General features: G+C 53.1%; 3 protein-coding genes across 3 annotated transcripts in view; 2 read left to right on the top strand and 1 right to left on the bottom strand.

Annotated features, from left to right (window-relative positions):
• FANCM (FA complementation group M) overlaps positions 1–15851 on the bottom strand; it is a 60633-nt gene extending 44782 nt beyond the window's left edge. Inside the window, exons 1-4 of the mRNA XM_033061667.2 lie at positions 15315–15851; positions 13124–13296; positions 12115–12192; positions 11494–11652 (exon numbers count right to left, since the gene is read on the bottom strand). Coding sequence (XP_032917558.1) covers positions 11494–11652; positions 12115–12192; positions 13124–13296; positions 15315–15744 — 840 coding nt within the window. The 5' untranslated portion in view covers positions 15745–15851. The remainder of the gene's footprint in view (positions 1–11493; positions 11653–12114; positions 12193–13123; positions 13297–15314) is intronic.
• Positions 36–8336, top strand: LOC116997256 (heme-binding protein 2-like). The gene is made up of 5 exons (XM_033061671.1): positions 36–264; positions 3320–3411; positions 4484–4625; positions 5935–6118; positions 7312–8336. Exons 1-5 carry the CDS (start codon positions 36–38, stop codon positions 7481–7483), a joined length of 819 nt encoding a protein of 272 aa, XP_032917562.1. The 3' UTR covers positions 7484–8336.
• Positions 15852–16082: 231 nt separating the features above from the next.
• FKBP3 (FKBP prolyl isomerase 3) lies at positions 16083–21411 on the top strand. The gene is made up of 7 exons (XM_033061672.2): positions 16083–16279; positions 16371–16472; positions 17789–17896; positions 18412–18547; positions 19399–19466; positions 20430–20527; positions 21191–21411. The coding sequence occupies exons 1-7, from the start codon at positions 16169–16171 to the stop codon at positions 21243–21245; spliced, it is 678 nt and encodes a 225-aa protein (XP_032917563.1). The 5' UTR covers positions 16083–16168; the 3' UTR covers positions 21246–21411.
• The last annotated feature ends 351 nt before the right edge of the window (positions 21412–21762 follow it).

Raw genomic sequence — 21762 nt, 5'->3', positions numbered from 1 at the left:
CGGGCAGCGGCGGCTCGGAGCGGAGCAGAGCGGGGATGGAGACGGGCGGGTGCCGCATGGGGGGCGCGGGGCCCGCCGGCCCGGCCGCGATCACGCTGGAGGAGCTGGACGCGCTGCCCGAGGAGAGCCCCGACTCGGCGTACCACAGCCACGGCAGCAGCCTGGAGGAGGAGGCGGCCGAGCGCATGGACGACGAGGAGCAGGAGCGGCTGCTGAGCTACTGGCAGAGCGTGGGGAGGGGGCACCAGGTGGATGTGCCCCGAGGTACGGCCGGGGACGCGGGGGTAGGGACGGGGACGCGGGGTTAGGGGCGGAGATGCGGGGTTAGGACGGGCTGGGGCTGCGGGACCCGGCAATTAGAATCCCCGGCAAATAGAACACCCCAGCAAATAACAGAATCCCCCCCGGCAAATAACAGAATCCCCCCCGCAATAATAGAACCACCCCCGGCAATTAGAACCCCCAGCAATAATAGAATCTCCCCCGGCAATAATAGAATCCCCCCCGGCAATAATAGCACCCCTCGGCAGTAATAGAATCCCCCCCGGCAAAGTCCCGAGTGAGTCCGAGTCACCCAAACCCGGCTCCGAAGCAGAGCTAAAGCTTCACCCGCGGCGATGCAAAGTTTTCCCTAAGGCAGGGAAGCGGCTGCAGCAGCACTGGGGTGATCTGTTCACACCACAAACAGTCAGTGCGAGTTTGCAGCGCTAATTAAATATTAAACTGGCTACCTGTGAAAGCATTCTCGCTCAGAATATCCCCTATACAGCTCTTTGAGGAGAGAGGGCTGTGTTTAAAAATGGCACAGAGTAAACAAGTGAAGCATTGATTTGTTTTTGACAGCGAGGCTCCCAGGCCTGTCTCAGTCAGAATTGGCTGGTTTGAATTTTAAGACAGAGTGGGGAATGTGAAAGACTGATGAGTCAGAAGTCCCACCAAGCAGCAGGGAGGCACTGGGGGCTCAGCTGGGTGTCACACTGTGACTGTGCCCTGTCCTGTCGTGCCCAGAGCAGCAGAGATCTGCAGCACCTGTGCCAGGCTGGTCACTCACTCATCCTCACCTTGCCCAGGACACCACCAGCATTAAATCACTGCTCTTTCAAACTTAAAAACTCATTCTATATTCCCACACAGCAAACTGAGTCCATCCTCCTTTTCCAGCTGCACCTTGAGGTGTTAACTCTAAACCATCTTAACTCGGTAAAGCTTTAAAAATGACAATTAACAGGCTGAAAGAGGGGTAAGGTGTGAGCAGAGCTCCCTGCCTTGCCCAGCTCTGCCATCCCAGAGCCCAGCAGCCAGGCTGGTGTGTGGGATGCTGCAATCTGGCAGCTCCAGCATCCCCAGGGCACCCAGGGCTTTATTTAACACTGCTTGAGAGAGCTCTGTGCAGCAGAAAAACAGAGCCCTTCCCACAGAATTACCTAATGTTTGGTGCCTGGCACTGGAATTCCTACTTTCCATGAGGAGAGATACAAAATGGAATTTCTAATTTCAGTGAGGAGGGATACAAAGTTAGAATTCCTAATTTCCATGAGGGATACAAAGTTAGAATTCCTAATTTCATGAGGGATACAAAGTTGGAATTCCTCATTTCCATGAGGAGGGATACAAAGTTGGAATTCCTGATTTCCATGAGGAGGGATACAAAGTTAGAATTCCTAATTTCCATGAGGGGGGATACAAAGTCAAAGGAATAAGTCAAAAGCAGGATGACCCGGTTTTAGTTACACAGTTATACAGTATTACAGGTTTGCTCTGGGCACTCTGCACGTGTCACAAAAATCAAAACAGAATAGTACAAGATTTTTCTTCAGGCCCTGTCCAGGGCTGAAGGAAGGGATTTTCCAGAAAGAGGAATCCCCCTGTGACAGGAGCAGACCCTGTCCCTGCCTCTCTGCTCCCTGGGGCTGGGCCAGGGGTTCAGGCTGGATTTTGGGAAAGGTTCTTCCCCAGAGGGTGGGATGAGCACTGGGACAGCTCCAGGGAATGGTGACATTCCCAGAGTTCCAAGAGTTTGGACAGCAGGGATCCCAGGGTGGGAGTGCTGGGGGGCTGGGCTGGATGATCCCTGTGGATCTCTCAAACCATGACTTGAGAAAATACAAGTGTCCTTGTGCTGTGCTGCCTGCCTGGCCCTGTGCAGGTGGAGCTCTGCTCACTGGGACAGCACAAAGCACAGACTCATCAACTGAAAGATAAAATTCCCCAGAGGACTTTAATCAGTTGTAATCCCTCTCCTCTGCATTAATATGAATGAAAAAAACAACATTCCCCCCCTCACTAATTGATAAAGTAATCTAAAAATAGAGCTAACTTTTCTGGAATCCTGAAAGCTTTCCTAATTCTTGGACAATTCAGTGCTGAACTCTGATCTACTTTTATTTTTCCCTCAGCCTCCAAAGAGATCCATTTACATGTCAATTATTAGTTACATTTTAAATTTTTCCCATATTGCAAAGAAAAAAATGTTTACACTTAACTACAATGTAGTTTCTCCCCTTTATTTTTTCCCTCCCCTTAGTTTAAGGACCTTTACTATTCCAAATAGCCTTAAGGCTAAAGCCCTGGCCTGGATGCCAGGAGATGGAGGTTTGATTCCCAGCTCAGCTGCAGATTTACTCAGTGACCTCGGCCAAGTTAATTCTCCTGCATCTTAATTCTCCTCTGCAACATGGATAATACTCCCTGTCTTCCCCCACCATCCTGCTGCTCCACCAGACCCTGAGGCACCTCAGGCTCCCCAAAAAGGGCTCTGGGAGCTGCAGCTCCTCCTTTTCCTGCAGGGAAATGGACACCCAGAGTGTCAAACCCCGCACACCAAATGGAGTTTCTAATCCTGAGTACACAAATGCCTCCCTCACTCCAGCTTAGGGAGGCAAGGCACCAGCTCCTGTGGAAGAGAGACTTTCCATTCCTGAGACTGACCTTGCATCCACAGCTTCCAACCTGTCAGGGATCAGCTCCTAAGCAGAGTTTATTCATGACCTTCAGCTAGAATTGATGTCAGACCATCCACAGCTATAAATACACCTTTAGATATTAAACATCCATTGGGAATTAACTCCCACAGCAGCCAATCCCATTTACTGTCACCTGAATCCAACACACAAGAGGTGCTGGAATTGGGAATGTCCTGCACAGGGACACACTCTTCCCTGGAAATTCGGGGAAGGGAGAGGGGAACAAAGCTGTTCCTGAGAGCACAGGGCAGAGCCCAGGCAGCCCTCCCAGAGAAGGGCAAAGAGGAGCAGGCAGGGCCATGAGGCACAATGAGGTTCTGCAGCTGTCTCACGTGGAGCTGTGGTTCTGTTTGCAGACATGGCAGAGCCCATCCAGCAGCTGACCAGGAACAACAACCCCCAGGAGAGGCAGAGCATCCCCTTCACGCTGATCCAGCGCAAGGAGAAGGTACAGCTGTCCCTGTGTCCCTGCTGTCCCCTGGTGTCCCTGCTGTCCCCTCTGTCCCTGCTGTCCCCTCTGTCCCTGCTGTCCCCTGCTGTCCCTGCTGTCCCCCGCTGTCCCTGCTGTCCCTGTGTCCCTGCTGTCCCTCCTGTCCCCACGGGGGGCTGCTCTCGGTTCCTGCCAGCCTCAGGGAGCGCACAGCACTGCGGTCGTGCCCCATCTCAGCCCTTGTAACCTGGGATTCTCTTTTCTGCAAGGTAGAGCTGGCAGGGAAGGCAGAAATGGCCAGGAATTACAGCTCTTGAGATATAATTTAACAACAACCCCTCTCACTTTGCCATTTGAAATGAAATGCCCATTTCCTTCACTTCAATCGGTGCATTTGCTCCATGCTGATAAAACCTTAGCAAAGAGTACTTGAGAGAGATGAATATCTGAATTCAAAACCAAAAAAGTACTTCTGTATCATGGATCATTATCCAACAAAGCAGCAATTTATAAACCCATCTTATCCTCCAATAAAAAGTTGAAATTAAAGTACAGCAAATTGCTTCCAGCTCAGGAAATGTGCAAACAAATGTTAAACTTCAAATCAAAAACCACAAAAACCTTTACTGACCATCTATAACAATTTTGGCCACATTTCTTTTAAACAGATGTAAATAATTCACATTTATAAATACCAACATTTGAGTGTGTTTCATCTAAACAGTTTGAGACTCCTGACTGTTTATGCTGAAAACATTTTTTATGTTACAGTATTACTGTAACAACTACAGCTAAAAAATAAGGTTATTCAGTGTTAATTGCAACTAAATGTTTCATAGTTCCAGCCCAAAAGATAAGAGATCCTTATTTCAAAGGAGAACTCCCTAGAACTTTGCTGAAGTCAGTTTTGATCCAAAACCAGCAGTGTATTCCCTGGTTTATAGGAGGAAGGATTAAAATCCATGTTTCTTTTGAGGCCATGTCACTGAGAGCTGAAAAGAAGATGCAGTGCTTGTGCTCAATTTGTATTTGTTTGGTTGATGGTTTAGCTGATGAAATTCCAAGCCCAGTTGTGTGTGTGTGTTTGCAGCTGGGAGATCTGCTCTATGAGAAAAGGCAGTATGGCAAAGCCAAGTGGGCTTGTATCAAGATGAAAGAGAAGCAGTATGAGCAGAGCATCTGCCTTGGGTTCATGAAGCTCATGAGGTACATCTGTGAGCAGAACTCCTCAGGTAAGGGACACCTCAATCCTAAATCAGAAAATTCTATTTCAGCCCTCACTCCTAACTACAGCTCTGAACAGCTTTTCCCAAATATACACCCTAGAGGGATGTTCTTCCATTAAAAATCAGAGAAACCATGGGATGGGTTGGGTTGGAAGGAGCTGAAATCCCCTCCAGTGCCACCCCTGCCATGGCAGGGACACCTCCCACTGTCCCAGCTGCTCCAAGTTCTCCCTCTGCTGGAAATCTGGCAGGACTTTCAGGGTTTCATTTTCACAGCAGCACTGAAATCACCTGGCAGAGTGTGATACCAAAAGGGACCAGAGTTTTCTGCCTCCTTCCCTTTAGTTCAAGATATTAAATTGTCCCTGTCCCAATGGACATGGCAAATTTGGGGTTGAAGCACGTTTTCCAGAAAGGTAACCCAGTTTTAACTCAAATAATGGCAAACCCACCATGAGCTTGTGCCTGCCAGTAAGATGTGCACCTGGTGTCCAATCCAATTTCATCTGGTTTGCACTTCCAGACATCAGTTCTCATATTTTTCATCCTGCAGTTACTATCAAGTTTTCTCATGCTCAGTGCTCTAATTGACTCAGCCCTTAAGTGTTTTTCCAAGAAAGTACAAACAGTGATCACAAAACCTTCTCCTCCCTCAGGTACCTTCCCCACCTTTCCAATTCTTTCAACACTTTAACATGGTTTTAAAGTAATTTAAGCTCCAGAACTGCAGGGTTTTTATCAAACTGTACAGAAGCAAAGGAGCCACCTCTGCCTGCTGCAGTCCAAACACACAACAGTGCAAAAAATAACTGCAGCATTTTTAACAACAGCAAACCCTCAACAAACTCACAGAGCAGCCCCTTCCCTTGCCTGCTTTGTCCCCAAACACTGAAACCATGACACCACATCAGTTTAAAGATAAACAACACTCTTTTAGGAGGGGGAAAAGATTTCAGGAAAATCCCTGAAGAGGGGAGAGCTCACCAAGTGCTGTGTTCTGGACACAAATGCACAAACACAAACTACAAAGCACAGTGAAATCATGGAATCCCAGCTGGTTTGGGTGGGAAGGGACCTTAAAGATGTCCCTGTTGCTGTCCATGGGCAGGGACACCTTTCACTGCCCCAGGTGATCCCAGCCTGGCCTGGGACACTTCCAAGGATGCAGGGGCAGTTTGGAGCACACCCCACTGCCCAAAACACCCCGGTGAAAGCCCTTCATGAACCCCTGGGGCTCAATTAAACACCTCAGCAGTGTGTAACCCCCCTTCTGTGCCTCCTGAACTGCTGAATGCTCTCCCCTCCCTGTGGCCAGGGCTGTACCTGGGGATCACCGTGCCCATCGTCACCATCGTGCACACCAACGAGGCGCACTCGGCCATGGCACAGGGGGTGACAGTGGCCTATTACCTGCCCGAGGTGCTGCAGGACGAGCCCCCACACCCCTTCGACTCGGACATCATCATCGAGGAGTGGCCTGCCACCATTGTCTACAGCAGGTGAGAAATGCTCTGACTGCTCTGCTAAACACAGGGAGAACATGCAGCTCTCCCTCTGGGCACAGACCTGGTAAAAGTCTACAAATCAAATGGTAGAGTTACTAAATGAGTTAACAAACGGCAAAGTTTAATTTTCAGGAGTTGTAAAAGCTGCCTGCTTTATGAATGATGGAAATAATGGTTCCCAAGTTCTAACAGGGAAAGGTTCCTCCCCCAGAGGGTGCTGGACACTGCCCAGGCTCCCCAGGGAATGGCAGAGCTCCAGGAGGGTTTGGACACCGGGGATGCCCAGGATGGGATTGCTGGGGAGTCTGTGCAGGGCCATCAGGCCCCATGATCCCTTCCAGCTCAGGTTATGCTGCTCTTACATCAATTACTTGTAAATGATGCATCTGTAAATGTGTGATAAAACACCCTCGGGCTACTCTGTGTAGTCGGGAACAAAGTGTCTGACACAGGAAACTTTAAGAAAACATTGTTTGGGATTAATCAGTCAGTACCACTGGTGAAACACAACACAGTAATTCAGAAGGCATTTCTGGGCTTTGGGAAAACAATGGGTTTAAAATGAATCACAGAATGAACTAGGCTGGAAAAGACCTTTGAGATCAGAGTCTGACTTAACAGCGTCTTGTCACCAGACCACAGCACCGAGTGCCACATCCAGGCTTTTCTGAGTGCCACATCCAGGCTTTTCTTAACCCCCCTAGGGACAGTGACTCACCCACCTCCCCGGGCAGCCCTTTGCAATGCCCAGCCACTCTTTGTGTGAGGATCTGCTCCTGTCCAGCCACCCTTTCTGTAAGGATCTCTCCTCCTGTCCAGCCACCCTTTGTGTGAGGATCTCTCCTCCTGTCCAGCCACCCTTTCTGTAAGGATCTCTCCTCCTGTCCAGCCACTCTCTGTGTGAGGATCTCTCCTCCTGTCCAGCCCTTTGCAATGCCCAGCCACTCTCTGTGTGAGGATCTCCTCCTGTCCAGCCACTCTCTGTGTGAGGATCTCTCCTCCTGTCCAGCCACCCTTTGTGTGAGGATCTCTCCTCCTGTCCAGCCACTCTCTGTGTGAGGATCTCTCCTCCTGTCCAGCCTGACCTCCCCAGTGCAGCTCAGGGCTGTCCCCAGGGTACAGAGCCACCCCCAGCCCCCTGCCCCTCCTGTCAGGGAGCCGTGGCTGAGCTGCAGTGCCCCTTGCAGGAGCTTCCGAGGGATCACCAATGAAGACTCCATCATGAGGGAGATCAACCTGCTGGCAGCCATCCTGGAGAGCCCCGAGCTGTGCCTGCGGGACACCTTCATCATCGCGGGCTACACCAACCCCGCGGCGGCCAACCGGCACAACGAGATCTGGTTCCTGCAGCGGCCCTGAGCTGTCCCGAGCTGTCCCGAGCTGTCCTGAGCTGTCCCGAGCTGCCCTGAGCCCCTCCCTGCCGCAGGTGAGCCCGGGCAGCCCGGGGGTCCCAGCTGGGCCAGGAGCAGCCACCCAGCTCAGCCCCCACTCACACATCCCTACGGCATCTCTGATGGCTTAACACTCATTTCAAGGAGGGGTTAGCACTTTCGATGTTAGTCACCTTATCTATTTTCTGGCCAGGTAAGGGAGGCAGAGATCTCTTCCCTCATGCATTTATTGGCATCCCTGTCGTGCCTGGGGCTCAGGATGGTCCCTGGGGACAGCCTGGAGCCCTGGCCTGCCCTGGTGCTGCACAGACCCCGCTGGGGCTTGCAGTGACACCAAACCCACCTCACCCAGGCACACAAAGAATGTCCAGGTCTCAGTTCCTGAGATTTAGCCCACTGGGATTAGAGCATGGAGTAAGAACAGGCCAATGCTGAGAGCTGTGGCACAGCCAGCCCCAGTGTTTACCTCACTGAGCTCCCAACCAAAGCACCCCGAGTCTGGAGAGACCAAAAAGGCACCACAGTCCCGGTGCTGCCAGCAGAATTACTCATCACACTGCCCCAGGAATCCCACGGCTGGCTCTGGCATTCCTAAGGAGACACTGGTTAATTGAACTGCAGTGTTGTGGACAGTTTATTCCCCCAGCTTTGCTGGGTGCTAGAGCCCTGCAGCTGCAGTAAATTGCTCAGCACTCCTGGCACTGCCAGCACTCCCACGCTGTCAATGGCATCAGTGACACCAACAGCCACAGAGCAGCTCAGCTGGGACTGACCTTGGGCAGACTCTGCTGAGAGCAGGGCCAGGCACTGCTGCTGCTCCACCCCAGGGCTGGGGAGCCCCAGCCCCTCTGAGCCCTGCCCCAGCCCCTGACCACCCTCACTGTGACAGTTTTTCCTTCCCAGTATCAATTTGTTGTTTGTTTTGCCCTTCACCCCCGTGATGAGCTCTCAGCTGCCAGCCTGGCTCGCTGCAGAGGCTGAGCTCCCACACTGCAGAGCCCCCAGAAGGTCTGGGAGCTGCATTCCCCTGTTCCACACAGCCCAAGAGCACCCACTGCACTTTAGAGTCAGAGCAGCATTTGCTCTCCAAAATCCCTCCCTAACATCTCTTATTGACATGATGGTAGAGTTTATTCTTAATAGGAGTAAATGTCTTTTTATATAAAATTCACTGAGTACATCACCAGCATTATTTATTGGTTACAGGATTTAGGGTCCCAATAGAGTTTCTGTGCTCTTTAATTCCAACACACAGACCAGCAAGCAGAGCCAGGGGCTGCTAACTCACAGCAGGGTGAAAAAACAGCTCCAAAAGTGGATTTGTGGAGGATTTCTGAAAGAACCTGAAGCCTCCTGGTCCCACAGGGAGGGAGGGCTCTGTGCTGAACCCAAAACCTCTCCCTGAGCAGCAGGAGCAGAGTGGTCCTGGCTGAAAAAGGACCAAGGAGCCCTCAGGTGCCTGCTGGGCATGGAGATTCCTTGGGAAGCAGCAAGGAGAGGGGGAAAATAAACAGAAAATAAAAGAGACACAAAAGCCTTAGTTTTAACAAAAACAAAGAGTCTATGGAGAGGGGGAAATACCCAAACCAACTAAAATGCAGTGCAGTGTCACAGCCTGAGAGAAGGAAAATTAAAAAAGCCAGCCAGTATTAAACTAAAAGCTCTTAAATAAAGAAAAATGGTAAAACATATTTTTAAAACCAAGTTGAATAGAAGGCCCAGGGAGGCATTAAACAAAAGGTTTTGTTCTCATATCCTCCCCCAGGTTTTTATAAGAGCCAATAAAAGCAATTTTCACCTTTGACAAGATTTGATGGCAAACTAAAGAAGCTTCTGCCATCTGATTTCTTTGCCAGCTAGAGGAACTCTCATGATGCTTTGGCACAAAGATGTTGGCTTGCTCCTGGAAGCAGTGAAATCCTCTCACCACACAGCACCAGTTTGTAAATAATTTACATTTTTACCCTCTCCTGCAAAAGCATCTGCTGTGGCTGATGTCCCTGTCCCTAGGCACCCCCTCCTCTGGCTCAGCTCCCTGTGGGTGATGTTCTAGAAACATCCCTGAACCACAAACAGATCTGAGTGTGCTGATATCCCACTGCAGCCCAGCATTCCCTGCTGCTTCTGGCAAACTATCAATTCCAAGATAGCATTTTACTTATTTTGACTTCTGTTAGATGGCTTCTGCTGCTGAGAACAAAACAACAAACCTATCTCAGCTCCAGTTTGGAGATACCCTTCATGGCTTGGCACCAACAGCTGCCACTGGCCCTCACAAGCACAGGGACCAGCAGCTCCAGTGTTCAGCTGACACAAAATACAGATTATTCAGTTGTTACACCAGTGAATGCCAAGCAAACATCACTGTTACTCAGATCTGACAATATCATGTCAGGCATGATTGTCCAGAACAGGTATTTTGTTATCCATCCACGGCTCTGCTTTGGGGGCCACTCCTGGATTTTCAGTTTTAACATGAAGTTATCAGCTTTCCACTCATGAAGGAGATAATAAATCAGCATTCACCCCTATTTTTGGAAGATTAAATGATGTAGCCTTAACAGATAAGTGTTATCCTGCATACTGTGTATTTTCCAAACCAGAGTTAGTGCCTAAAAAGTTGATTCCAGCTATTGTGATACTCAGGGCCTTGCTTATTGTATGTAAAGATCTCCTCTTCAAAGAGTTGCTCTGGCATTGTTGTGCTGTGCTGTCTGACACTGTCCTTCACATGAAATGTTGTCTTGTTTACTGTTTGTCACAATTAAAGAGAATGGTTTTACTGTGCACAGGTCCCCTGGCTCTCTCTTACAGCACACAGCTCTCCTGCTTTGGGGTGCTGCTGGGATTTTACAAAATTTAAACCCCAGATTTGAAGTGGTGACCTCCAGACCCAGGAGCTGAGGTCTCCAGAGCTGAGGTTTGGCCTCACAGGCTGCAGGGTGTCACTGCAAGTTGTGCTCTCCAGTAAAGCAGCAGCAATTGAAATGCAAATCCAGACCAGAGGAAGGAAACAAAGCCCTGCAGCCACAGGGCAAGGCTGGTGGAGCCAAACCCGCTGCTCATTGCAGCTGAAACACCCCAAAATAAACCCCTGCACTCAACAGAGCCTCCAGGGGCACCTGCAGTGATGCAAAACCACTTCAAAGTCTCTCTTTATCAGTGGAAGTTCCTCATTTAAACACTCTCGGGTCACTGGGCTGAAAGCAGCTGATGCACTCAAGGTCTGCCTTGAAGGTCTGCTCTTCACAAAGCTGCACCAAAATCAACCAGCTTTAACCAAAACTGTGCTCTGAGGCCAACAGAGCCAATTTAATCCTGAATTTTTATGCCTCTAAACAAAAAAAGAGCAGATATTTTAAACTTGTCAGAGTGGTATTTTATGTAACATCATTTGCCTACAGTATCTTACTGGGAAGGCACAGATCACTAAGTGACAAACAGCTCTGGCCCCCCAAAATCTCCTGTATTTGGGCATTAAAGATTGGTAAAAAGAAAGAGATATCATCATAATAATAGAAACAGGCCAACACATGAATTAATAGGGTAAATAAACCAAACTCCAGGAGAACTAGTTACACTCACAGATGACTTAAAGCTCTAAAGAATATTTTTAATCAGAGAAAATGTTTCAGTCCACACACAGATTCCTTAAGGTTTTCTCAGCATCTCAATACTGAGTTCAGCCAAATGCAGAAACCTCAGTTTAGGTCTGATGTCAATTTTATAGACTCCAGAAAGAGAGTGAGGAAAATTCAATTGTAAATTTTCCACCTGACCTTTCCAAGTCACTGCAAGGTAAAAGGTGTCACTGGTGCAAAGTGAAACTGCAGCTGCTGGAGCTGAAACCATTGCTTAATTTACCCTATAATCAAAGTTAATTACATGGGAAAGTGTTGCTTTATAAACCCTGCAAGTCTAGACAGAGGTGATAAAACATTTACTGCCACTGACCAAAAAGGAAATGCAGCCACTCACCTTGATGTAAGTGTTCTGAATTTCCACCAGTTCTTCCCCAAGTGGAACTACAATTTTTTCCACCAGCCTCTCGTGAGAATAAGGCTGAATTTCTGGGGAATCTTCAGCACACATCTCTATCTGAGCAATCAGCAGGTTGGAGATAACTTGTTGCACAGCCTGGTAGAGAAGCCACACAAACAAAGTAACTTATTTCACATTTTAGCAGGGGTTACATCGAATTGGAAGAAAAAGGCACCCACTGCCTACTGTGAAAAATGGAAGGAAAGTCTGGAAATAAAATCCTAGACTGGCTGGGGCTGGAAATGAACCTTAAATCCCATCTCATTCCCACCCTGCCATGGCAGGGACCCCTCCCACTGTCCCAGGCTGCTCCAGCCCCAGTGTCCAGCCTGGCTTTGGGCACTGCCAGGGATCCAGGGGCAGCCACACCTGTGCCAGGGCCTCATACCCTCACAAATAAATACTGTGTGGTTTACAGCATGAGAAACACCAAACCTCATCCAGCAAAGAGATTCAGGTGATGTGGAATTCCTCAGGACCCTGCAGAAGCTTCAGGCAAAAGAACAGAGCTTGCACCCAACCTGGATTATTGAAATCACAGCAGGAGCTTTGGCTCACCTTGGTGTCACTGCCTGGGGTGGCACTCAGGGCCAGGACCCGGAATTGATTCGTGTATTTGCTCAGTTCCCTCACAACCTAAGAACAGGAAAGCTCCATTAATACCCTTAAAGGAGATTATTTGCCTGTACAAACTACATCAATGAAAATACCCACTAAGTAGGAAAGGCTTAACAAAACACTCTAAAAATACTGAATCACAGAATGGTTTAGGTTGGAAAGGACCTTAAATCCCACCCAGTGCCACCCCTGGATGGGCAGGGACACCCCCAACCATCCCAGGCTGCTCCAGCCCCAATGTCCAACCTGGCCTTGGGCACTGCCAGGGGCATCCTGGAAATGTATCAAGAACCACTGGGAAAATTTTGAAATTATTTCTCACTAAATTTAACAAAGGTATTGACAGCCACTAACTCAGGTGAGCTGCCAAAAACAGTCTAAGAAAATCTCTAAAAAATGCAATTCATGGAGGATTAATCCTATGTAATCTGAACTCCACAAATATCCAGTAAATTTCTCAATGTATCAAAGTAACTTCTTAGGTCACCTACTGCTCTCAGGAGATTAACCCACGATAATACAACAAACTCTTGGCTGATCAACAGAAACCTCAAATTTAAAAAGAAATCTTGAACTGACTGGTTTCTGCTAAAGGACCTTATAAAAACATTATGATTACAATAACATATAAACACACACACATACATAACATATAAGATATATATAGATATAACAATGTTATAAAAACATGTTTTTTTAACATTACCTAGCCAAAAATATTTTTAAACAAAAATTGCAATTGAATGGAGGCATTGAAAAAACACCTTACAGGTATTAATAATAAACAAGGCAATGACAACACACAGGAGTGTTGGGTCTCTTTCAAACCAAGTTAAGGACCTCAGGCAGAATCTCCCCTCAGCAATGACAGTGATGCTTTATGGAGATGCTCTCAGCAGTTTTGGGGAAGGTTTTTGTAACTGGGAGAGTGGGGTGAGTCCATCCCTACCTGGCAGTAGGCATGATTGCCAAGGGCTTTGTGGGCTTCATCAATAACCAGACATTTGATGTCCACAGCAGGACAGGTGCCACGAGAGAGGTCGTTGACCATGATCTGAGGGGTGAGGAAAAACACTCTCCTGGTGCTCCACAGCTCCCGGCGGCCCAGAGCCTGGGTTCCTCCTGGAAATCAGAGACAGCATCAGGGAATTGTTCTGCTGAGAGCAAGGTCTGGCCCATGACAGAGCAGCAGGGCTGGCAGACACATCCAATCCTGGAATGGTTTGGGTTAAAGCACCTTAAATCCCATCTCATCCCACCCCTGCCATGGCAGGGACCCCTCCCAATGTCCAACCTGGCCTTGGGCACTGCCAGGGATCCACCTGTGCCAGCCCTGCCCACCCTCACTGAATACAATGGCTAGGAAGAGCTCTTTGCATTAAAAAAATTAAATCCAGAACCATGGAAATCAAGGCTGGGAAGCTCAAGATGCCTCGTAGCTGCCCCACTGCCCTAAACATCATTTAAAGCACCAGTGGGAAAGGTGTGTGCCTAAAAACAGGTTTTGAGGTCAGTCATTGAGGAATAAACTGCAGCTCAGGGGGGCTGCAAACACTTCATAAAAACGGGAAAGGACAGCGAAAAAGGGAGGGGAAGGAGGGGAGGAACAGCTGCATAATGGATTAAGAACCATTAATTAATTATTCTTTGGCTGAGGCATCACAGAGTGCTCTGTGTGTGCAGAGATGGGACCCCCAGTGCTTCACCCCTTACACAGGGGAGCTGGGGTTAACTCCTGGCAGAGCAGCAGGAGCCCTTCACACAGGGGAGCTGGGGTTAACTCCTGCCAGAGCAGCACCCAGCCCTTCACACAGGGGAGCTGGGGTTAACTCCTGCCAGAGCAGCACCCAGCCCTTCACACAGGGGAGCTGGGGTTAACTCCTGCCAGAGCAGCACCCAGCCCTTACAGAGGTGAGCTGGGGTTAACTCCTGCCAGAGCAGCACCCAGCCCTCACACAGGGGAGCTGGGGATAACTCCTGCCAGAGCAGCACCCAGCCCTTACACAGGGGAGCTGGGGTTAACTCCTGGTAGAGCAGCAGGAGCCCTTACACAGGGGAGCTGGGGTTAACTCCTGCCAGAGCAGCAGGAGCCCTTACACAGGGGAGCTGGGGATAACTCCTGGCAGAGCAGCACCCAGCCCTTCACACAGGGGAGCTGGGGTTAACTCCTGGCAGAGCAGCACCCAGCCCTTCACACAGGGGAGCTGGGGTTAACTCCTGGCAGAGCAGCAGGAATCCTGCCAGAGCAGCCAGCCCTTCACACAGGGGAGCTGGGGTTAACTCCTGCCAGAGCAGCACCCAGCCCTTACACAGGGGAGCTGGGGTTAACTCCTGCCAGAGCACCCAGCCCTTACACAGATGAGCTGGGGTTAACTCCTGACAGAGCAGCACCCAGCCCTTACACAGGGGAGCTGGGGTTAACTCCTGCCAGAGCAGCACCCAGCCCTTACACAGGGGAGCTGGGGTTAACTCCTGCCAGAGCAGCCAGCCCTTCACACAGGGGAGCTGGGGTTAACTCCTGCCAGAGCAGCACCCAGCCCTTACACAGGGGAGCTGGGGTTAACTCCTGGCAGAGCAGCACCCAGCCCTTCACACAGGGGAGCTGGGGTTAACTCCTGCCAGAGGAGCACCCAGCCCTTCACACAGGGGAGCTGGGGTTAACTCCTGGCAGAGCAGCACCCAGCCCTTCACACAGGGGAGCTGGGGATAACTCCTGCCAGAGCACCCAGCCCTTACACAGGGGAGCTGAGGTTAACTCCTGGCAGAGCAGCACCCAGCCCTTCACACAGGGGAGCTGGGGTTAACTCCTGGCAGAGCAGCACCCAGCCCTTCACACAGGGGAGCTGGGGATAACTCCTGCCAGAGCACCCAGCCCTTACACAGGGGAGCTGAGGTTAACTCCTGCCAGAGCAGCACCCAGCCCTTCACACAGGGGAGCTGGGGTTAACTCCTGCCAGAGCAGCACCCAGCCCTTACACAGGGGAGCTGAGGTTAACTCCTGCCAGAGCAGCACCCAGCCCTTCACACAGGGGAGCTGGGGATAACTCCTGGCAAAGGAGCAGGAATCCTGCCAGAGCACCCAGCCCTTCTCCCCTCTGCCCGCTCCCTGCCCGTGCCTGGCTGTCCCCTCCCAGCCGTACCTGTCATCTCCGCCATGTCCCGGCACGGGATGCCCATGACGCGGCCGCACGCCTCCATCTGCTGAGCCACCAGCGGCTTGGTGGGGGCCAGGAACAGCACCTTGCCCGCGGGGAACCAGCGGTAGAAGTTGTACATGACCACGGCGGCCACGAAAGTCTTGCCCAGCCCCGTGGGCAGGCACACCAGGGTGTTGGCCAGCAGCGCGGCGCCGGCCATGCGCTCCTGGTACGGGCGCACGGGCAGGTTGGTGGGGTAGATCCAGATGGAGCCCGCCGCCTCGCTGAAGCCCGGCACCGAGCCAGGATCGGCCGCGGCCGCGGCTGCCAGCAGCAGGTCGTCATCGCTGTCGCTGCCCGCGTCCCCGGGCTGGGCTCGGCCGCCGGGCGCCCGCCACACCTGAGGCAGGGTTTGCTGCCGCCCGCCGCTCATCCTGCCCCGCGCGCCGCCATCTTAGCCCGCCCTCAGCGCTTGAAATCGCCGCCGACACGGGGACCCGCCTCCCGGCCCTCCCCTTCTCCTCCCTTTCTCCCCGGCCGTGTCCTGGTTGTGTCCCGGCCCTCCCCTTCACCCCGGCCGTTCCCGGTGCTCCTCTCGCCCCGCGGCGCCCTCCAAGCCCGCCGCTGCTGCCGCCGCTCAGGGCCGGCCCCGGGGCGGTGCCATCTTGTCCCTCCCTCCCCGCAATCCCTCTGGAAGCTCGGCCGAGGATTCCAAGGCGGCTTCCTGACCCTCCCCTTCTCCCCCGGTATTCTCCCGGCCCTCCCCTTCTCCCCGGCGTTCTCCCGGCCCGCCCCTCTCCCCGCCGGGCGGATCGCTGCCCTCCTCCCCGGAGGAGGAGCGGGAGGCGGGCGGGAAGATGGCGGCGGCCGCGGGCCCGGCGCAGCCCTGGAGCGCTGAGGAGCTGCGGAGCGAGGCGCTGGCCAAGAAGGAGATCATCAAATTCCTGCAGGAGCACGCGGCGCAGGCGGTAACGGCGCGGTCGATAATTTGCGGTGGTGTGGGGGAGGTTTGGTTTGGTTTGATTTTCTCCCTCACCGTCTGCCGCGCGTGTCCCGCAGTTCCTGGCGGAGCACAAGCTGCTGGGGCAGGTGAAGAACGTGGCGAAGACGGCGAACAAGGAGCAGCTGATCGCGGCTTACACGCAGCTCTTCCACACGCAGGTGAGGCCGCGGGGCGGCGGGGATGGGGCTGGGGCCGGGGCTGGGGCCGGGGCTGGGACCGGGCAGAGTGCGGGGATCGGTGCGGGGATGGGGCCGGGATGGGGCTGGGGCCGGGGATGGGACCGGGCAGAGTGCGGGGATCGGTGCGGGATGGGGCCGGGGCCGGGCAGGGTGCGGGGATGGGGCTGGGGCCGGGGCTGGGACTGGGGCTGGGGCCGGGCAGGGTGCGGGGATGGGGCCGGGATGGGGCTGGGGCCGGGGCTGGGACTGGGGCTGGGGCCGGGCAGGGTGCGGGCTGGGGCCGGGCAGAGTGCGGGGATGGGGCTGGGGCCGGGGCCGGGCAGGGTGCGGGGATGGGGCCGGGCAGGGTGCGGGGATGGGGCCGGGATGGGGCTGGGGCCGGGCAGGGTGCGGGGATGGGGCCGGGCAGGGTGCGGGGATGGGGCCGGGATGGGGGTGGGGCCGGGCAGGGTGCGGGGATGGGGCCGGGCAGGGTGCGGGGATGGGGCCGGGCTGGGGCTGGGGCCGGGCAGGGTGCGGGGATGGGGCCGGGCAGGGTGCGGGGATGGGGCCGGGATGGGGCTGGGGCCGGGCAGGGTGCGGGGATGGGGCCGGGCAGGGTGCGGGGATGGGGCCGGGATGGGGCTGGGGCCGGGCAGGGTGCGGGGATGGGGCCGGGATGGGTGCGGGATGGGGCCGGGCAGGGTGCAGGGATGACGCTGGGGTGTCAGGCTGGATGCAGGGATGGATGGAGGGATGGTTGCAGGAATGGTTGCAGAGCTGGATGTGGGGATGGATACAGGAATGGTTGCAGAGCTGGATACAGGGCTGGATGCAGGGATGGATGTGGGGTAGCATGCGGGGATGAATGTGGGGATGGATATAGGAATGGTTGCAGGACTGGATTTGGGGATGGATACAGGGCTGGATGTGGGGAAGGATGCAGGGCTGGATTTGGGGAAGGATGCAGGGATGGATGTGGGGAAGGATGCAGGGCTGGATGCAGGGCTGGATTTGGGGATGGATACAGGGATGGATGTGGGGAAGGATGCAGGGCTGGATGCTGCTCCTCACCCTTCTCCTCACCCTTTTCCTCACCCTTTTCCTCACCCTTTTCCTCACCCTTTTCCTCACCCTTTTCCTCACCCTTTTCCTCACCCTTTTCCTCACCCTTTTCCTCACCCTTTTCCTCACCCTTTTCCTCACCCTTTTCCTCACCCTTTTCCTCACCCTTTTCCTCACCCTTTTCCTCACCCTTCTCCTCACCCTTCTCCTCACCCTTCTCCTCACCCTTCTCCTCACCCTTCCCCTGGCAGCGCTTCAAGGGCACGGACGGAGCTGAGAAGGCGGCGGAGAAGGCGAAGCCGGCCAAGGCGGAGGAGGCCAAGGGGAAGGCGGTGAAGGCTGAGGAGGCGGTGGAGGAGGTCGGTGTGATGCCCTCAACTCACGTTTTTCACCTGGAAAATCCAATTATCTGGGTCACTTGTCGGGGTGAGGGTTAGGGGGATTTCAGGAAAGGTTCTTCCCTCCCCCAGAGGTGCTGGCACTGCCCAGGCTCCCCAGGGAATGGTGACATTCCCAGAGCTCCAGGAGAGTTTGGGCACCAGGAATCCCAGGGTGGGATTTTGGGGGGTCTGGACAGGGACAGGGCTGGGATGATCCCTGGGGGTCCCTCCCAGCTCAGGGGAATCACACAGATCACACAGTCACACAGATTGTGTGATCCTAAGTCTTCAAAAACCCTCCAGCAAGACATGTGGTGTTTATAGCCCACCTTAACCTTAAGCTGCATTTTCCCCAAATGTTGCAGCCCTGCAGTAACACGAACACATCATTCACTAACAGTTTCTTCTTCAATGCCTTAAACTCAGAGCTTGTTCAGTCTTGGATATCTGAGACTATTTGACCCACCAGTCACAACTCTCTGTTTATAACCTAGGGGCCACCAAAGTACACAAAATCCATTCTGAAGAAGGGTGATAAAACCAACTTCCCCAAGAAGGGAGACACTGTCCACTGCTGGTACACGGGAAAGCTGCAGGATGGGACAGTCTTTGACACCAATATTCAATCAAGTAAGGTTTTGGATATAGAAATGTGCAGATGAACTGTTGGGGTGGGCTGAAAATGCTCCTGGAGGGAATTACCTGGGCTGCTGCAGCAGAGGTGGGCAGGGGTTTTTCCCTGGAAGATGTGTCTGGGAGGGTTCCTGACAAACAGCTTTATCATGCTGGTGCTGAGCTCCTGGTGCCCTGCACTCCCAGATCCTGATTTTCCATGAGGTAGCAAGGGCAGTATTTTAGGACTGGCTGGTGTCAAGTGACACCATCCTGCCAGCCCTGGGGAATGTGGAATGCAGAGACTCGATCTGAGGGGACATGGTGCCTCTGGCTCCAACAGTGTCCTGGATTTCTCCAAGTAAACACATCTTTAAATGTGGGGGCACTGGAATGACAGGGATTGCAATGTTCCCTGCTGGGGTTTTTGTGACAGATCAGGTTTAGGGGTGGGAAATGGTGCAAGGCTTTCCCAGCAGTGATGTCCCACACTCAGGAGCTGTATTCCAGTCACTGGAACTGTAACTCCTCATACTTGTGTGTTCCCTGTTGACTTTTCTTGGTTCCTTCATATGTCCATGACTTGTGCAGTCAACTTGAGTAATTCAGGGATGAGTCTTTGGGGTTTGAAAGATGCTTTGGTGCAGCTTAAGCCTTTAATGATGTTTTTAGTGCACAGTGTTAATATTGCCCCTGAAAATCTGATTATATTATATTATTACTGTAATTATATTATATTATATTATATTATATTATATTATATTATATTAATTTTTATATTAAGCATGATTGTGATGGCAGTTTTCTACAGAAGTGTGGAGCCTGCTGATGTGATGTTGAGGCAAATGAACATAAAACTTTTTTTGCAGGCTCAAAGAAGAAGAAAGCAGCCAAGCCCTTGAGTTTCAAAGTTGGCGTAGGAAAAGTGATCCGAGGTGTAAGTAAAGCATTCAGGGCTCCCTCAGTGCCTGGGCACTTTCATTCTGTGATTTATGGCTGGGGTGCAGCTTTTGGGTTCTGTTTCTCGTGGGGGCAGATTGCCGAGGGTTGCACTGGGAGGGTGGAACACTGCTCAGAGTCAGGCAGTGCAGGGAGCACAGGCTCTGTTCCCTGGGCTCCTCTCAGGCTCACAGCACTGATGGGATCCCAGGGCTCCATCCATCCCTGTGTGCATTCCCTGTGCCAGCCCTGATCCCCCTTTCCATGGGGAAATTCCTGCTGTGCCCACCCTGAGCCTGCCCTGCCCAGCCTGAGCTGTTCCCTCTGCTCCTGTCCCTGTTCCTGGAGCAGATCCCAAATCCCCCCGGTGTCCCCTCCTGGCAGGGACTTGTGCAGAGCCACAAGGGCCCCCTGAGCCTCCTTTTCTCCAGGCTGAGCAGGAGAAAGTCCCGATGTGGGATGGGAGCTGGGAAGGGGCTGTGTCCCTGGGCAGGGCAGCAGTGCTCAGGTTTATCCCAGTGTTTATCCCGAGCCTTCTCTCTGTGGGGACACAGCAGCAATCCCTGGGCAGGCAATGCTGAGGCTGGGAATGCTGATGGAATGTGTTATCCCAGCTTGGGAGCACTGATCTGCTGTGTGGGAGTGGGGTGGGAGCAGGGAACAGCCCCTGCAGGGTTCCCAGGCTGGGGAGGATGGGCAGGGCTCTGTCCCTGCCAGGCTGGGTGCCCTGGGCTGGCTCAGGAAGGCTGGGCAGGGCTCTGTCCCTGCCAGGCTGGGTGTCCTGGGCTGGCTCAGGAAGGCTGGGCAGGGCTCTGTCCCTGCCAGGCTGGGTGTCCTGGGCTGGCTCAGGAAGGCTGGGCAGGGCTCTGTCCCTGCCAGGCTGGGTGTCCTGGGCTGGCTCAGGAAGGCTGGGCAGGGCTCTGTCCCTGCCAGGCTGCTGGAGCTGCTCTCTGTCCCACAGTGGGATGAGGCCCTGCTGACCATGAGCAAAGGAGAGAAGGCCCAGCTGGAGATCGAGCCCGAGTGGGCCTATGGCAAGAAGGGGCAGCCTGATGCCAAGTATCCTTCCATGAGCTCTGAGTGCTTTGGGAGCTGGGAATGCTGGGGGAGGGAGGTGCTTTATGGGCAGGGGTACAATGGGGGCTTCACCTGTTACCCACAGCAGGCTCAGGACATTCCCTCTCATTCCTGGAGCTGCAATTGCCCTTTTCTTCTGGAGAAGAGCTCATGCAGGGGGAACCTGCTGCTGTTTTCACCTGTGCTTTTATTCCAGCTGCTTTCAAATGCTCCTGCCTGCTGGGGATCCTCAGCAGTGCAGGGAAACAGGAGCAGGGACAGAGTTACATTAGCTCTGGGATACAGCTGAAGCAGGGGGTGGAGGAGCCATCCTGCAGTGTTTCATGCAGCCCTGTTTGTTTTTCCCAGCCCTTCTGGAGGAGGGCAAGGGGCTGTTCTGCTGTGCTGGGATGCTGGGATCTGCAGGGCTGCCTGGACACCCCTCCTGTGCAGGGACACTGGGACAGTGCAGACAAGGCTGGGGCAGCTCAGGGGGAGCTGATGGAGGCGTGTCCATGGACAGCTCCTGCTGGGCACCAGCTGTGGCTCCCTGCTGGATCCAGAGTGTCCATGGGGTCAGGGACATGGGAGCAGCTGTGGCTCCCTGCCAGGGAGGGGTCACTGCAGGAGTTGTTTCCTTTCAGTTTCCTTAACATTTGCCACCAGGATCCCACCGAATGCAAAACTCTTCTTTGAAGTGGAGCTGGTGGATATCGAGTGAAGAATTCCCTGTGCTGCTGGGAATCCATTTGTGCCAGAGCTTCCTGCTGGCACTGTTGTAATCCTGGCTCCGGTTACAGCGGTGCCTTTGTGGGGATGAGTGCTGAGTGTTGTCCCCACCCTGCTGCTGTAGTGACAGCCCCACACTAAAGCAGAGTTTGTACCTGCCCGTGCCTCCCTTCTTTGTGTCTGTGCTCCCCCGCTGCTCTGCCGGGCACTGCAGGGCCCCACACCCAGCCCGGGCTCCTTCCCTGCTGCACAGCCCAGCCCAGAGCATTCAAACCATCCTACAGCATTTCTGCTCAACAATCCCACAGCATTCCTAATCCACAATCCCACAGCATTCAAACTCAATCCCACAGCAATTCCTACTCAACAATCCCACAGCATTCAAACTCAATCCCACAGCATTCAAACTCAATCCCACAGCATTCCCACTCAATCCCAGAGCATTCCCACTCCACAATCCCACAGCATTCAAACTCAATCCCACAGCATTCCCACTCCACAGTCCCACA

The sequence above is a fragment of the Catharus ustulatus genome, chromosome 6 (assembly GCF_009819885.2).
Source record: "Catharus ustulatus isolate bCatUst1 chromosome 6, bCatUst1.pri.v2, whole genome shotgun sequence".
NCBI classification, from domain to species: domain Eukaryota; kingdom Metazoa; phylum Chordata; class Aves; order Passeriformes; family Turdidae; genus Catharus; species Catharus ustulatus.
Note: the sequence above shows the minus strand (reverse complement) of the source record. Positions and strands in the feature narration are given on the sequence as shown.